Source organism: Antedon mediterranea, chromosome 7, assembly GCF_964355755.1.
Source record: "Antedon mediterranea chromosome 7, ecAntMedi1.1, whole genome shotgun sequence".
In the NCBI taxonomy this organism is placed as follows: Eukaryota; Metazoa; Echinodermata; class Crinoidea; order Comatulida; family Antedonidae; genus Antedon; species Antedon mediterranea.
In genome coordinates this window covers 5574818-5592018 of record NC_092676.1, presented here as the reverse complement: position 1 = coordinate 5592018, position 17201 = coordinate 5574818, and the positions used below count along the sequence as shown (strand labels likewise).

At 34.2% G+C, this 17201-nt stretch overlaps 1 protein-coding gene across 3 annotated transcripts in view; it reads right to left on the bottom strand.

Annotated features, from left to right (window-relative positions):
- LOC140053850 (TBC1 domain family member 9-like) overlaps nt 1-17201 on the bottom strand; it is a 35205-nt gene that overhangs the window by 4011 nt on the left and 13993 nt on the right. For 2 of the 3 annotated variants that reach the window (XM_072098569.1, XM_072098571.1), the window contains 18 exons: nt 16247-16443; nt 15957-16022; nt 15355-15487; nt 14585-14695; nt 13899-13987; nt 13193-13323; nt 12413-12463; nt 10378-10534; nt 9749-9857; nt 9180-9369; nt 7894-8040; nt 7695-7806; nt 5758-5992; nt 4956-5168; nt 4357-4527; nt 3360-3531; nt 2812-2957; nt 286-433 (listed from right to left, as the gene is read on the bottom strand). In XM_072098569.1, the coding sequence (XP_071954670.1) occupies nt 286-433; nt 2812-2957; nt 3360-3531; nt 4357-4527; nt 4956-5168; nt 5758-5992; nt 7695-7806; nt 7894-8040; nt 9180-9369; nt 9749-9857; nt 10378-10534; nt 12413-12463; nt 13193-13323; nt 13899-13987; nt 14585-14695; nt 15355-15487; nt 15957-16022; nt 16247-16443 (2578 nt within the window). The remainder of the gene's footprint in view (nt 1-285; nt 434-2811; nt 2958-3359; nt 3532-4356; nt 4528-4955; nt 5169-5757; nt 5993-7694; nt 7807-7893; nt 8041-9179; nt 9370-9748; nt 9858-10377; nt 10535-12412; nt 12464-13192; nt 13324-13898; nt 13988-14584; nt 14696-15354; nt 15488-15956; nt 16023-16246; nt 16444-17201) is intronic. The other variant, XM_072098570.1, reaches the window with a different exon arrangement.

Below are 17201 nucleotides of genomic sequence, written 5' to 3'. Positions count from 1 at the left end.
AATTGGTCGTCTATTAATTTAAATAACATACATATATGCAAAATACTACGAAAGAACAAAATTTTAAAAAAAAGCCAGAAATGACAATTTGTAATGGAAAAAGAAATCTGTCTACACCATCAAACTAGTTTGACAAAAAAAGTGTGATGTGCCCAAATATGGTAGTGATATGCCCGAATATGATAGTGATTATGACATTATCATGTCCATATACTGTATGGAAACATCACATTTTGTTGTCACATAAAGTTTGATAGTATAGACAAAGCTTTATAAATATGTTACCTATATCTGTGAGTTCTATGCCAGAAGAGTCTTCAAGTAACACTGTTGGAATCTCTGTATCTCCTGTAAGACTGGTATCTTCATATTCTTTGGTATTAGCTTGTACTTGGAAGTTGTCATCTGTTACAGTATGTGTTATTTTATTTGTCTGTAAATTATAGATCAAAAGTAAAATGTTAAGCAGTATGGCATCATTACATCATCATCAATCACAGTGCAGAAAAAATAAGTTAGTCTTGAGAAACTGTCTGGTTATGCAGAATAAATAAATCAGGCATTTTTTTTAGTGTTTATCCTTAAAATTCAGGAAAGTTTTATATAGTCTATCGTGTGTGGTCTATCAAGAAACTTCAGCGTGCCAAATGTGAGCACGTATCATTCAGCGGTTTCGGATGAGATACGTAAAATTACACGACCAATTCAGTAGCATAAATGTATATAGATTAATGTCTCCAAGGCTATGTTTCATTTTGGTAAATAAGTATATATATTATAACTAATATATGCAGAATAAGTCAGCAGTGTTCTCCCCAGGATTCACATCAAGCGTCACGCTTTGGCCCCACCCCCCCCCCCTCCCGAGGTGGGGGGGGGGGGGGCATTCCGACACTAAGTACTTGAGTCACAGCCCCACCATGGCGATTTTTGGTAATTTACACCCTAGATGGCCGGAAATGGTACTCTCGCACATAACATTTATGTTGAATGACACCTCTGGTTTGGCCGGAAATAACACTTATAGCGCGCTAGCAAACAACAAAACGATCGTAGCCAACTTTTTCCGCCGGTAAACATACGCGAAGAAACATTTTTTTGCGTTCATTACGAACGTCAGGGGGAAGCCCCAATGAAAAAATAGGCCTAATCTATTAGCCTACTCATCAGTAGGACAACTCTAGTTGGCCGGAAACGAAACTTTATAGCGCACTAGCAAACAGTAAAACCGTAGCATACTTTTTCCGCCAGTGAACATACGCGATAAAAAAATGTTTTTGCGTTCAATACAAACGTCAAGGGGAATTCCCCGATGAAATAAAACTAGGCCTACTCATGAGTAGGACAACTCTGTAGTTGGCCGGAAAGACACTTCATAGCGCGCTAGCAAACCGCACGATCGTAGCCTGCTTTTTCCGCCGGTAAACATACGCGATAAGAAACATTTTTTGCGTTCATTACGAACGTCAAGGGGAATTCCCCGATGAAATAAAAAATGCCTACTCATCAGTAGGACAACTCTGTAGTTGGCCGGAAAGGACACTTCATAGCGCGCCAGCAAACAGCCCGATTGAGCCTACTTTTCCGCAGGTAAACATACTGTACGCGATATATGAAAAAAAAAATATGCCTACTCATCAGTAGGCAACTGTAGTTAGCCGGAAACGACACCTCATAGCGCGTTAGCAAACATTAAAACGTTCGTAGCCTACTTTTTTTTTTCGCCGGCGGGTAAACATATGCGATAAAAAAACATTTTTTGCGTTCAAATACAAACATCGGGGGCAAGTCCCGATGAAAATAAAACTAGGCCTACTCATTAGTAAGACACCTAGTTGCCCGGAAATAAGACTTCATAGCGCACTAGGAAATAGGAAAACATTCGAAAGAGAGACATGGCAGTAACAAAACACGTGCTTACATCTCTCGGCGTCGGCCGGTGAAAGCACCATGTGACATACAGTATCGCAGTACTGATATCACAATACCATGTGACATCCCTTGTCACTAGACTTTCTCACGAAGTAGGGCCTAAAACATTCTAGCACCGATGTACAAATGTACCTTAAGTTAAGTGAAATAAGACTTTAGCGCACTAGCAAATAGGAAAACGATCGTAGCCTTCTTGAATGTATTATACGATCAAAGCAGCTAGCATTAAATTGCGCCTAGAAATCATTTGATGACGTGCGTATGTTACCGACGAAAGAGTAAATCCTACCGATAGAGTCGATTAATTCAGTGTGATATTGATACACAACATTTTTACAAGAAAAACAATACAATGCAATCATTTACTTTATTTACAATATACAAGTTACTACATTTTAGACAACAGCCAAATACTAGAGATCAAAAGAGAGACATGGCAGTAGCAGTCTTTTGTTTTTCGTCTAGTGGTCATGTCACGTGTCTCGTATGCATTAGGCTCTTTATGCATGCCGCGCCTCAGCTCTAGAGAAAGTACCGTACCTGCCTGTTAATCTATTTTTAGATTGTTGTGGTTGATATTTTTAAGCGTCACGGATAAGGTTTTAAGCGTCACGGCCGACCGTAAAGCGTCACGGTAGGGAACCCAAGCGTCACGGTACCGTGACGCTTCAAAGGCCTGGGGAGAACACTGAGTCAGGCACAGTGAAAGGTTGATAATACTGTTTATTTTGGCATCTCAAGCATTTGTTTCTACATGTTGGAGAAATCCTAGTGGCAACACTATTTCTTTTTCATGACTCACTTTTAATCCAAGCATATGTGTCTGTAATTCTAAATTTCTTTGAGCTATACACCGATAAAAAAACAAAATGGTCTCACCCTATCAGAGCACACATCAATAGCACTAGATACGGCACGCTCTTTGTCAGGCTCAACTTGTGGTTCAAAGAAGCTACTTGCTTCTTCTGCGGCATCAGTAGCTGTTTCAACTTCTTCACATCCCTCTTCAGGAGAAGCACCAGTGTCTGTTATATTCATATCATATTTGATTTAATTCTTAATTCTTTTTCAAACTATAACTTAATCATATGGTGTCATCGCGATTCCATCTACAAATCTACAGTATTATTGGCCAAGGAGCTTATATGTCCTGTATCTTATGATTATCTGTTTTCTAGTTATGCTGCTGCCCTCAAGATATTTGTGAAGGGTTTCCCATAATTCAACCAAATAAATTACTCCAACCAGTAAAAAAAAACAAAATAAAGAGAGGGATATTTAGTTAATTTATAGTAGAAATAGTGATACAGGATTTTTGGTAGTTCTTAATTTCAAAGTTAAAATAAAAGTGTATAGCATGGAGAAGACGGCTACAAGAACAGTGAACGGTGAAGTTTTCCTAACATGGTCAAAAGAGAGAAACTCACCCAGACTAGTCTCATCAGCAGGACTATCAATTTCGTCGATCATCAACGCTGGAGGTTGATGCATGCGAAACAATAACTTGAGCCGATCTCCGATGTCAGCTCTGAACATCAACCCAAGTACGATGGTGAAGTCTTTAAAATTCAATCCACTATCAGCTGAATCATTGAACACCTAAACATGATAAAACATAATTAGGATTTTAATTGTATTTCACTACTGTGGCATAGCTTTGCGTTAGGAAGTTGAGTAATCTGTCAGATGTTTTTCCCTACTTTATACATTATACTTATATAACTTTTGTATTTTTTCCTAACTATATTAAGAACACTTGCTAAAAAATTTGCTCCATTACTCAAATCCCTGAAGCAAAGCTACTCCACAATAGTTATTCAATTACAATCTTGTTGGTGCAGTACCCACTTCTTACTTGGGATTGGATCTCTAGCCATTAGGGCAGACTCTGTGGTCTACGCCATGCTAGTGACCTGGAGGTCATTGGTTCATGTCCCACCTGAGAATTACTTGTGATTACGTGTACTCAAGTACAAATTATCAGAGTAAGGCAAAATATTTGCCCAACAAGCACGAATTTGCGATACTCGGGGTACAGCAGCAAAAGAAGCTGTAATGACGTCATAAAACCGGATGTAACGTCACATACACATCAATAACCTCGCTACCAAATATGGCTATACGGTACCATCTTCGAGACGTGATATGGCTGCATCCGGTTTGAAATTTAAACATCCGGCTCTATAGCTTTGAGGACATGTCCCTGTAGTATATTCATGCTAAATCCCAGCTCAATACTACAACGAATAAAGGAGGAGTACTACTTTATAAATCGCACTTTTTACTCAATGGTGTCCAGATGGAAGAAAAAGATGAGAAAGTACTAGACTCGGGTACCTCAAGTTTACCCTGAGTAAAAACATAATTGTTAAACAATGTCTCCAAGGCTATGCTTCCATTTGGTAAATCAATAGAAATTCTTACCCTGAATGCTCTCCTAGCCAACAATTCAGCATGCTCCCCACCAGACCATGGCGACAAGGCAAGTACCAACGGAATAAACTTGTCTTCATCTATCTTGTACTGGCTTAGGAAATGATGTGTCTGGTCTAGGGCTGGAGATGCACTCAGAAACGAACCGGTCATATGTTCCTCCTTAAAAGAACAGGAAAAATATTCAGTTGTTGTTCACCGATGCATTTCACAAAGTGTGAATTGAGAAACGCCAACTTCTTTTTATTTTAATTATTTGTTTTGACAAACAACGTCTGGGGCTTCTCAAGAGACAATGAAGCTATATAGCTGGTAAGCCAGAAGTCCCAGCTTAAAATTTACGCCAATATCAACAGTACAAAAGTTAAAATTCATGAAAACCAATAAAAAAACATTATGTTGAGAATAAAACATATATGACTAAATTCTACATAAAAAAGTTTATACGGTTAGAGAGAAAGGCAACATTTTTAATAGATTTAAGTAGAGATGACCCGATGTACGGAAAATGGTGTGAAAGTGATTGTTTTAGGGCAGACAACAGTCACAGAATTAATATCTCATTGCAAATCTTTAAACAATAAACAAACCTTGAACAACAAGTACAGCTCTTCAAGTTCACGTTGACTAAAGTTTGATTCAGGGGTCAAACTACGAACAACAGTTCTTCGCGCAGAGTCTTCAAGTTCTTGCACGACCTTTAACCTCTGATTCAGACGCATTTTGTTGATCGTATCGTTCGTCAGGAATCCAAAGTTTACGTAAGATTTGTGGATCAGATCAGTGATGTCATTGCTATGTTGCTGGGAGAGAAAGAATTGCAATAAATACATGAACAATTCAATTTTTGTGTGATAATTAATTCCTTGCAGGGGTTCTGATAAACAATATTTTTACATGTGACATCAGAGGATTTTATTTTTTTATTATTTATTTATACTGGGTGACCTCTAAGGTGAAAGACTGTCTTGACTGCTCGGCCACTCACTCAATAAAATATAATATAAAAACATCAAATAGACAAAATAAGAGTAACTATTTGTGTATAAATGCTTCTTCATTTCCTATCCCTTTAAAAACAAATATTTTGTTAAAATATAAAGATTCATTTTTTTCTGAAAAACTTCTACTATGCAACAACTTTTGGAAAGTTTGGAGATTGATGGTTATAATGCATATCAGCTGCCAGGTATGGGATGCTACCAAGGACAAAATATGTTCATTGTCTGTCGGTCTTTAACAATAGTGGTGCGCCGTTCCATAACTGGAGGTTAAAATGACACCAATATTTAACCTTACAGGTATTTACATTAATTTCAGACTAATTTTGTAATAATCTGTACAATTTATTCATGCTTTCTGTCAGTTTATATCTCTACCGACGTTCCTTACCTGTTTCATCTCCTCTTCTTGTCGTTCTTCGTGTGACTGCCTCAACGTTGCGTCATGATTGTAAACATTCTCAAGATATCGGCTGAGGATGGTCATTGCCTGCCCGTCATCTTTACAATCAATCAACTTCTCACTGTTGGCATCAAGAACAGCAAGAGCAATCTGGAAGATGATCTTGGCACCGTCAAAGAAGAAGCAGTCGATGATGTTAACTGCACTGTCAAAGGGCATCACACTGCAGTAACAAAAAAACATGATTTTATAATAGAGAAAAAAAAGTACTATTTAACGGTTATTAAATAGTGCGTACTATTGCACATCATGAACGGATGACAGGAATTTATTTAGGTGTTATATATTATAAAAATAAATGTAATAACTGTGCTAATTTGCAGCATCCCATTCAAATATGATGTTGTACTCTATTATAAACATTGTGTTTATGGAGTAGTGTTAGGAAAAAATGAACTTTATTACACTTATACAGAGTTGAACCCAGGATCATGGAGTTGGCAGATAAACAATTTCTATTATTTCTTTATTCCCCATTAAAAACCATAACAAACTTATACATTTAAAGGTATATTGTTCCCCTGAAAAATAATTTTTAAAATTTTTTTTAATTTTTTTAAAATTTTGTTCACTTTGACTAAAAATAGGAAAAAAAAGATTTTCAACTGAAAAAACTTTAATCTAATGCAAAAACATAGTAAAATTGTCTAGAAGTCAATAGGTTTTTGATTAAATATCATCATTTATTTTGTCTTTTTATAAAACATTATTATTTTTTCTACTACAGTGATTAACTTATTAAAAGAGTGAAAGTCTGTTTTTTAATCTTCATATTTGATTTTTCTTTTTGACAATACATCTTTAACACTTTGACTGCCAGAGGTTTTTCCAGTTAGAAACTGCCACCGCCAGCGTTTATAGCCCAATTCAATGTTTTTATTAAAGCTGATTGAAACTATGTATGTGATCTGATTTACATGTAATTTAGACTAAAATATTCATAAAGATTTTAGCTTTACAATGGTACCAAGAACGATTTTCAAATCGCTATATGTAAATCGTAATAGTAAAATGAAAGTAACTCACTTTTTGAGTTTTTCGTAGTTTCGCGCAAGAAAGTCGAGATATTCGCGATTTTGTGCAAGACATCACAATATGAAAATATCGCCCGGGGAGATAAACAAACAACGAAAAAGTTACTTACACGGCACCGGTAGGCCTATAAAAACAAGTTATCACTATCGAAAAATGTATTACATTTCATAAATCATAAATCTTACATCAATGTTTCGCCAAAATCCACATAGTAAAGACACCAGGCCAAGTTAACTAGGCCTAAAGTTGGTCCGGAACCGTTTTACGACTAGGCCTAGGCTATAGCTTAGTACTACTAGCCTAGCTAGTAAACTGATGATAATATTTATACCATTTCTAAACAAGTTTGTTGCGTGAAACTCGGCCACTTACAGTGAAACACCAAAACAATTATGGTATACATACAATAATAAAATTAAAGACTTCATATTGAAAATTCATCCATTATTTTTTATTCAGATAACAAACAAACATACCAATCCACATAAACCTTTGTAATGCTTCGGCGGCATAGCTAGCGCGCGACCGATACACAATGCGCCAAACCATCGCTGTACGCGCTACTGTGATGCGCGGTGTATGTTATTTCGACAGGTACCATTTAGACAATCGTTCGTAACCAGATTAGTTACTTTCAAAAAGTTAAATATTCACGGTCCAGACCGAATATAGTGTCCATATTTATAGTATATACCAATAATTAACCTATCTACCGGATTTCGTAAAAAAATGCGAAAAACGAAGATCTTCGTGTTTGGCAGTCAAGCGTTGTGTTTCCAAAAACGAAGATCTTCGTGTTTGGCAGTCAAAGTGTTAATGAAACTATTTACCTTAGGAATATTGTTAAGAACCATGACAGTGAAATCATACTCAATATTCCTAAGTCCTTCATTTGGTCATAAAGTTGCGGCAAATATTCTTTGGTTAAAGCTTCAAACACACCTGCAAAAAAAAAAAAATTAAATTATGATCTAAAAATAACTTCATTGACCATTCCCCCATTTAATTTTTCATAAATTGAGTCCATACCTTGATCAATAAGAGCACCTACTACACGCGTGTTGTAGTAATCTGGTAGAAGACGCTCACATATAGCAACAAGCAACCAGAATGCCTCCTCCTCATTTGCATACAGGAGTAACACAGACGTTACTATGTTCATTGCTTGGCAATAACCTATAAATTGAAACAATATTGTGATAATAACTCATACTATAGAGGTTATTATCCAGTTACTCCTCTTACAGTTACACATATCATATGGTACCATGTGGCCTAGAAAAAAGCCCCAGACAAAGTTAACGGTAATTTTGTCTCAATTTTTGAAAAAGGCTAATTTATCAAACTACTTGGATTATTGTTGGCCAATCAGAAGTCAGGGTGGGTTTTTTAAATATTTAAGATGATATGTTTTAAGTTTAGTTTTGGTATGAAGGTGAACAGACACAGGTCAGCAAGAGGGCCTGTTCATTAAAGGCCAGGTGCGGGCAAAAAATTTCTATTGATCATACATTCCAATAATTATCGATCTATAGTTTCCCCTATGTTTCATAATTTTTGGGATTTTATGTGTGTTACACGAGCTTGTTGAAATAAGCCCTTTCTTATCAGTGGGGGGATAGTTCAAATTACACAGTAAAATCTCTATTCTTTTGTACACAAATTTTGTAAATAGAGAGGCATTTTAAAAAGCTATGAAAAATAAATGGTGTGGTAAAAAATGTTATCAGATGACTAAATATAGGTAATATAACTTGAATATTACATTTCTAATATTTTTATTCAACTTCAGATTTTTATTTTCATGCTATAGCAAAAATTATCCACCGTATATCCACCATCTTTTTTCACTGTCTAGGGAATCACCAGACATGTTATTACATTAGGTTAACTACCTAACTACTGAAAAAAAGTCTTCCTGGTTTTTATGAATTTTGCCAAATTTTGTATTTGACCATATTAAGGGAAATTCATGTTTTTTCGTCTCGATTTCTGTTACAAATATTTGATTTATGTACAATTAATTTTTAACCAAATATTATATTTAAAATTCATGCCTCTACCTGAGCTTTAAAGAAATATGCTTTTACTTTAACTTTACTGCATTTTTGATATTCATCTTTGTCTGATACAAAATCTATCTATAATATTGTATACTTATGTATTTTATATACCCAATTAAGTGGTGTTGTTCAAATCCTATTTCCCCCACACAATCTGCTACAGTATCCTTAACAATCAACTTAAATAAAGACTACAAGAATAATTAAATATTATACAAACATTATATTATATAAATATAATTAATATATTACCTATAGTTGGATTCCTGAAGGCATAAGCTGTTAAGACGCGTCTTAGAGCAGCAATTCCCAACTCTGATTGAAATGCAGGATGCTCCGGTAGTGACCTGTGCAGGTCACGCTCAATCTCTTCCGTTGCTATATTCTCTTTGCCTAAACTCTGCTCCACTAGTGATAAATAATAGCCAGGATGTGTAGCCATCTAATTATGAAAAAAAAGTTTTATTTTTTCATGGCAATTTGTTCGCATGCAACAGCGAGCATAAATTTGCCAATTACAGGATGGATAAACTGTTTACTTTTTCATCGCAATTTGACATGACCTAAGTTCTCATCTGTGTATCAAATAGGGAGCTTATGATTTGTGATGACAGACAATGAACGACCTAAATTAAGTCATGTTTATTCATTGTGTGCATGCTGGGAAGGACGATTCCTCACTTAGACGTTAACACAATTTTTGGTAGTTTCTAGGTCCAAACATATGACACATCAATTGACATGACCTAAGTTGTTCCTAGGTCATCAAAAATCTAAAGTTCTCTACTTTGAATTTTTGATTTTCTTGACTTCAAGTTTACCTCGTTAATAGCCCCTGAGAATAACATCCATATTTCTCCTTTCAGACTTTCTGGAATGCCTTTGATAATTAGTTCCTGTGTTTCTACAGTTCTGTACATACATATACCCCTGAAACAAATACACAAAAATAACATTTTGAATGCATTCCAAACAACAGCTAGGAGCGTTCACTGGTTAAACTCGGGGCCCTGGAGCTAAGCTTGGAGCTCCTAAGCAGTGCCCAGAGGAAAAAACAGGCATTAAAATAATATGTTGAAAAGGGCTAAAAACACCTGAGGTCTCCAGAGCATTGGAGGGCCACTTAGGGTTCTTAAGGGGCCTATGGTCTCTACGTTATGCCACTGATCACAAAGTTTGCAATCCCTAAACAATTTTACATTAGTATTTTAAGACACTGGCATTACAACCAATCAACTGGATTCAGGTTTTGCCCTTTTAAAATTATAAGTAGTATGCATCAATCCTCAGGGGTTCTGTAGGTGTGCTGTTTGTATCTGTGTAGGAGTTCATTAAATAGTAATAGTATGCTGTAAATGGCAATTTATGTGTGTACTAGTTGTGAGATTGCTCTTGCATGCCTTCAAAAGCCTTCTATTTAATTCAGAAAAAAAATGGTTACATCATATACCTTCCATATTCCTTAAAATGTACACTCCATAGATGTTCCTTAATCTTCTCTTTCGGTGACACGCCATCTTCATTCCTGTCATTGAAGACTGTAATCAGCGCCGGTTGCAACTGTATTGATAGTTTGACATCGGATGGTATACTCGATGCATTATCATCTGGTATAAAAAAACATGCAGAAAATGAATTGTTATCTTCAATTATATTACTAGTCTCTTTCATCATCATTTAAGGTTATCACTTTTGTTTATTTATTAATTACTTTATTTTATACTTTACGTTCCTTCCATTTCTCTCATTTTCCTAAAGCAAAATGCAATGTGCCCAAATATGGTAGTGATATGCCCACATATGGTAGTGATATTACATCATCATGACCATATATGGGCACATCACATAAATTTGTCACATAATAGTGTAGACATAGCTTTAGACTTTTCGTTCCTTCCATTTCTCTCATTTGCCCAAATATGGTAGTGATATGCCCAAATATGGTAGTGATATGCCCAAATATGGTAGTGATATAACATCATCATGACCATATATGGGCACATCACATAAATTTGTCACATAATAGTGTAGACATAGCTTTAGACTTTTCGTTCCTTCCATTTCTCTCATTTGCCCAAATATGGTAGTGATATGCCCAAATATGGTAGTGATATGCTCTAATATGGTAGTGATATTACATCATCATGACCATATATGTGCACATCACATAAATTTGTCACATAATAGTGTAGACATAGCTTTAGACCTTTCGTTCCTTCCATTTCTCTCATTTTCCTAAAGCAAAATGCAATGTGCCCAAATATGGTAGTGATATGCCCACATATGGTAGTGATATTACATCATCATGACCATATATGGGCATATCACATAAATTTGTCACATAATAGTGTAGACATAGCTTTAGACCTTTCGATCCTTCCATTTCTCATCAACAAAACCATTTCTAAAGCTCTGTCTACACTGTCAGACATGATGATGTCATTTCACTAGCATATTTGGGCACACCCAACTGTTTTGTCAAACTAGTTTGATAGTGTAGAAAGAGCTATAATAAGGTTTTATTTTTTCTTATAACCAAAAATATATTTTTAAAGCGAGTAGTTGGGTTATAATATGGTTCATTTTAAACACATCAATCAATATGAAATGAAGCAATGTAAAATTAAAAAAAAGAATAAAATGGTAGAATGTGAAAGCACATGACGTTAATAAAATATGGGTTCAAGCTACCTTCAGAGTCAGAAAACTCTTCAATACCCATAGTTAGAAAATACAAACAGTTTGCAGCAGACTCTAAGGTAATATAAAAACACATGAAATACATGGGCATGCATAGAAATATTAATAATGAATTAGTGAATGGATTAATATAAAAATAAATGTAATCACTAATTTATAATAGAGAAAAAAGTACTATTTAACGATCATTAAATAGTGCGTACTATTGCATGTCATGTGATGCACAATCGTCCAATCAAATGACAGGAATATATTTAGGTGTTATATATTAGGTGTTTATATAATATAAAAATAAATGTAATCACTGTGCTAATTTGTGGCATTCCCATTCAAATATGATGTACTATTATAAACATTGTTTACGACAAGGCCTGATGAGTTGTCTTGTCGGGAGAAAATTAAGCATGTTTAAAGTTTGACCTAAAATTAGTGCACGATGCTCTGACTATGACAGTCAAGACATTTCGTCGGGCTTCGTCATACAATTTTGTCTGCCTTCTGACTTAGTTTGTACAGCAGAAGGTTCAGAGTCTCCTCATATATGTCTAATTTTTTAGTTTATTATATTGAATAAAAAAAAATGAAATCAAATGAAATCACCAAAAATACACAGAAAATATTGATATGTTTATAGCATAAAATAAATTTGACGACAATAAAAAAACGGAAAAAAAAACAAACCCAAAATTATGAAAAGTACAAACTTGATAGTAAATTACATTCATTAAGCACAAATGTACAGTCACCAAAATACATCCAGAAATTAATATAGTATTATGACTTACACATATCATCACACATTAGGGGCGTTGTGTAATAGTAGGGATATAACTCTTCTGTTGGTTTAAGGTAATAAAGTAAAACAATACAATAATAAATTGTTGATTAATACAATTACAACCATTTTCTTTAAAAGCTTTCAACAAGAATATTAAGCTCTGTCTACACTATTAAATTTATGTAACCAAAACATTTGATGTGCCCATATATGGAAATGATGTGATATCACTACCATATTTGGGTGTATCACTACCATATTTGGGAACATCACACTTTTTTTGTGTCAAACTGCTTTGATAGTGTAGACAGAGCTTTAGATTATTAAAAATAATTACTGATTTTCAGTAAACATTTGATAATATAAATATATTTTAGCTTATGTTTATTAGTAAAGCTAGCTCTTATCAATTGATTGATAAATGTTTGATTGTTATTTTAGTTATCTGCAAAGTTAACTTTAGCCTATAAATAACCCTCATAGGTTTGTATACTACAAACATGATGAAACAACTATGTATGCATGTGTGCATGTAGCTTCTTCATGTTAATATATTGTGCGCATTACATGTGGTTAGAGGTGCTTCCTCGCTCCAATTCTAAGAAACAGTTTATCTAGATAAAGGTGACGATCAGTAGGAGACACATCAATACATTGGTTGCAGCAAAACAAAGCTCCTTATTACGGTTAGTCGCACATTATTTTTTGCATAAATTAACTATTGTACTATTAGTATACTATTAAAATAAACAAAGCTATATGTGTGCATTGAGATAGAGTATCTTACCCGGCCTGGCAGTGGCTGTACTGCCCATGTTACCCAGGCTAGCACTCAGTTGTGACAGGCTCTTAGTCTGAGCCTCCTGCTGGCTCTCACTTCCAGATGAACTGTTGGAAATGTTATCACCACTACTGGTCCTAGAAATAATGCAACACAACAGTTATTGATCAACCACAAGCAGGAGTTAAGCTCTGTCTACACTATTAAACTTTATCATCAAAAAAATGTGATGTGCCCAAATATGGTAGTGATATGCCTAAATATAGTATTGATATAACATCATCATGTCCATATATGGGCACATCACATTTTCTTGTCAAACTAGTTTGATAGTGTAGACAGAGCTTTAGGATCATGATTTGTCAGCTTATTTACTGTGGCCTTAGCTCTGTCTACGCTATCAAACTTTATGTAACAAAAAAGTGTGATATGCCCAAATGTAGTAGTGGTATGACATCATCATGTCCATATATGGGCACATCCCATTTTTTGTCACATAAAGTTTGATAGTGTAGACAAGGCTTTATGCACCCAATAAATATTCCCTTGCTACTAGCATACCTGGTGTAGTATGCTCTGTTAACCCTTCCCCCGTTTCCAAACATCCTTGACCTGTTCTCAACTACTGTTGACTACCATGACTAGGCAAAAATCTTCTAATGAACAAGTAAGGTTTAAAAAGAAAAATAAAACACATTTTTTATATAATTACCTGGTATTCTCGCTACATTTTGATAGGAAATCTGAGATGAGTTGAACAAGAAAATTACGATCTTTTAAAGAAGCGAGAAGAATTGTCATCTACCAAAATAAAACAACAAAAGCATGTTATTCAAATTTAGTAAAGCTATTTATATACTTCTTAAAATAATATAATTTAAAAAATTTGGAGAATTAAGAAACAAAGTATTCTATCTATTCCATTCATAAATATTCATTATAATATCTCTGTCTACACTATTAAACTTTGTGTGACAAAAGAAAGTGATGTGCCCATTTATGGACATGATGATGCCATATCACTACCATATTTGGGTATATCACTACCATATTTGGGTATATCACTACCATATTTGGGTATATCACTACCATATTTGGGTACCTACCATATTTCGGTATATCACTACCATACTTGGGTAAATCACACTTTTTTTGTCAAACTAGTTTGATATTGTAGACAGAGCTTAACATCATTCAGACACAAATAGATACAAGTTGCTTTTAACTAAAAATCATTGACTTGCGTGCATCACAGAACATTTTAAATCAAATAACATCTGTATAAACATTATATACATTAAAATATCCGTCTAAAAGCGCCATTTGTTCAAACATATAATTGATTTCATTCTTAGATTTCACTTTCTAGATAAAATAACGCTAACCAGACATGATTACCTTTCCTTTCGTGGTGATATGTATCCCATTGTGAATTAGTGAAGAGTTTTCTACTTTCTCAACTACAGATATTTCTCTCATCGGTATAACAACTCTCGCAAGATCTTTCACCTGCAATAAGAAACATGAAATATTAAATGTAACAGTTTTTTTTTTCAAATGTCAACAGTTTTTTTTATATTTCAATTTTATTGAAATGGAAAAACATTTTGTTTGACGTCATTATAAGTAGGTCATCATCCTAGTGGCAGAAAAAAAATTTTTTTTTACCAACAGAACCAGGCCCTAATATTAAAGATATATTGTCCCACTAAGAATTTTATTTTTTTTTTCCTGAATATGCCATTTTAATGTCACATAATAATTATTGATAATGACCAAAATCGACAAAAAAAATTGATTTCCCTGAAAAATAATGTAATTTAAAGCAAAAATTACTTGAATGGTTTTTGGTTAAGATTAACTGTTTCTTTTGTCTTTTTATAAAGTTTTTTTCTACATAAGTGAATAACTTGATTAAAACTGCAAAATGGCCTATTCGAAATCTGATTTTATTAATAATTATTTTTCAATTTTTTGGGGGACAATACATCTTTAAATGTAACATATTTTTTTTTCAAATTTCAACAGTTTTTTTTTACAATCAATTTTGGCAGAAACAAATTGTTATAAAAACCACTTTTTTTTACAGCAGAAACAGGCTCTAATAATAAGTTTTTTTTCCACACAACAATATTTTTGTTTACTTTTTACAAGTTATAATTACTTACTCTACTAGAAAAGCACATGTAGTTTTGTGAGATGTACAGCTTTCCCATAACATGTGTTTTATTGTATGGTGTCCATAGTGTACATTCAGTATCTCCATCTAACTTCTCCGTGGCTGGAAGACGGAAAACTTGTCTAGAAAAGTGAGAAAACATATTTGTAAAATTGTATTTATTCAACTTCTCACTAAAATTTACATACAAAGAAATAGAAATAACACATACTTAGTGAAGGATGGGACCAACAGGTGGTACTCATTGATGGTCTCTGAAGCATTGTCTACAATATCAAACAAGTTTGACACAAAAAGTGTGATGTGCCCAAATATGGTAGTGATATACCCAAATATGGTAGTGATATGACATCATCATGTCCATATGAGCACATCACATTTTTTTGTCACATAAAGTTTGATAGTGTAGACAAGATTTTAATACACCTTTGAAATTGGCTAGCAAAACTCACAAGTTTACACACACTGGGAAGCACATCATACAAAATGTTGATGTTGACATCCCAGTATGTGCATAAAATAAATATCTATATTATAATATCATAATTAATTTATATTAATGAAATAATTTTTAATATTTTATTTACAAACCTGTAGGCCTCACTCCTGGCTCTAGCATCAAGATCACGTTTTAAATTTGAAACAGACTTTTTCTTTCTGCGAAATAAAAATATTACACAAGACAGATTATTTAATGTACAATATCAAAAGTGGCGGTTAACGTGCTTGCCTTCCAATCTCAAGGTCCAGGGTTCAATCCTGACCTAGTCCCAGGGTTGTAACTCATGACTCTTTCATTTGTTAGATTTAACATACTGTGGTATGTGGTAAAGTTTAAAGGTCAAATGCATCAATTTACATATGTTCGTTGCAAGACTTACTTAGCTCTATTTCGCAAACTGTGATCTTCCTCGAAGCCTTCTTCTGACAGTAACTGAGTCATCGCTAAGTTCGCTAACTGTTCCATCAACCGATGAGCTTCTTGCGGACTGATGAACATTGAGAATATATAATTTGTATTACGCGTTGAAATTTTAATGCTGTCCGAAAACAGGACTGAATTGCTACGTTCCAAGCGCTGTGAAAAAAAGCATTTATTTAAATAGCATTTATTGAACAGAATTATTGTTTCTGTGAATATAAAAACAAAAGCATTTTATAACAATTTAAATAGGTTATAAGGGGCATGACTGACATGAAATATCAAATGGTCAATTAGAGCGACCACATTGTTGGGTTCTCGCTCCACGAAGAATCACTTTTTGGAGTCTACCCTCTAGCCAATCTATATAAGCTCATTGTGAAATACAGTTAAGCTCAATAGACTCAAAGAGTGTAGCCCAGATTAGCACATATACAGACAATCCTCTTAAGGCAAATTTACACAGATGAGCGGTAATGGTAACAAACATATAGAATCTATGTTATCTAATCTATTTACACAAAGCACAGAGCGGACGGGCTGAAGATATTTAGAGATTGTGACAAGCTAAGCAGTGTTCTGCTTACCATTACCGCTTGTCTGTGTAAATTGGCCCTTAATCTTTTCGAATAATTTACCAAGTTCTTTATTATACAAATGTTGTTTATAATAATGTTCAGATAGATAGTTATCAAGATGATGACAGAATAATTAATGTATAGAGATTGTTATGCAATGAAGATCAAGTATTCTTGTCCTAAACTGTAAAACACATTTCATATTTGTATTAGAGCACCAGTATTGACTAATCAATACCATATTAAACAAGAACATTTCTTACAAAAAACGCTGCTTGCTTATTGTAATTGCTAAGGTCAAGTCTGGGGGTCACTTCTTCAAGCCTAGATACTTCA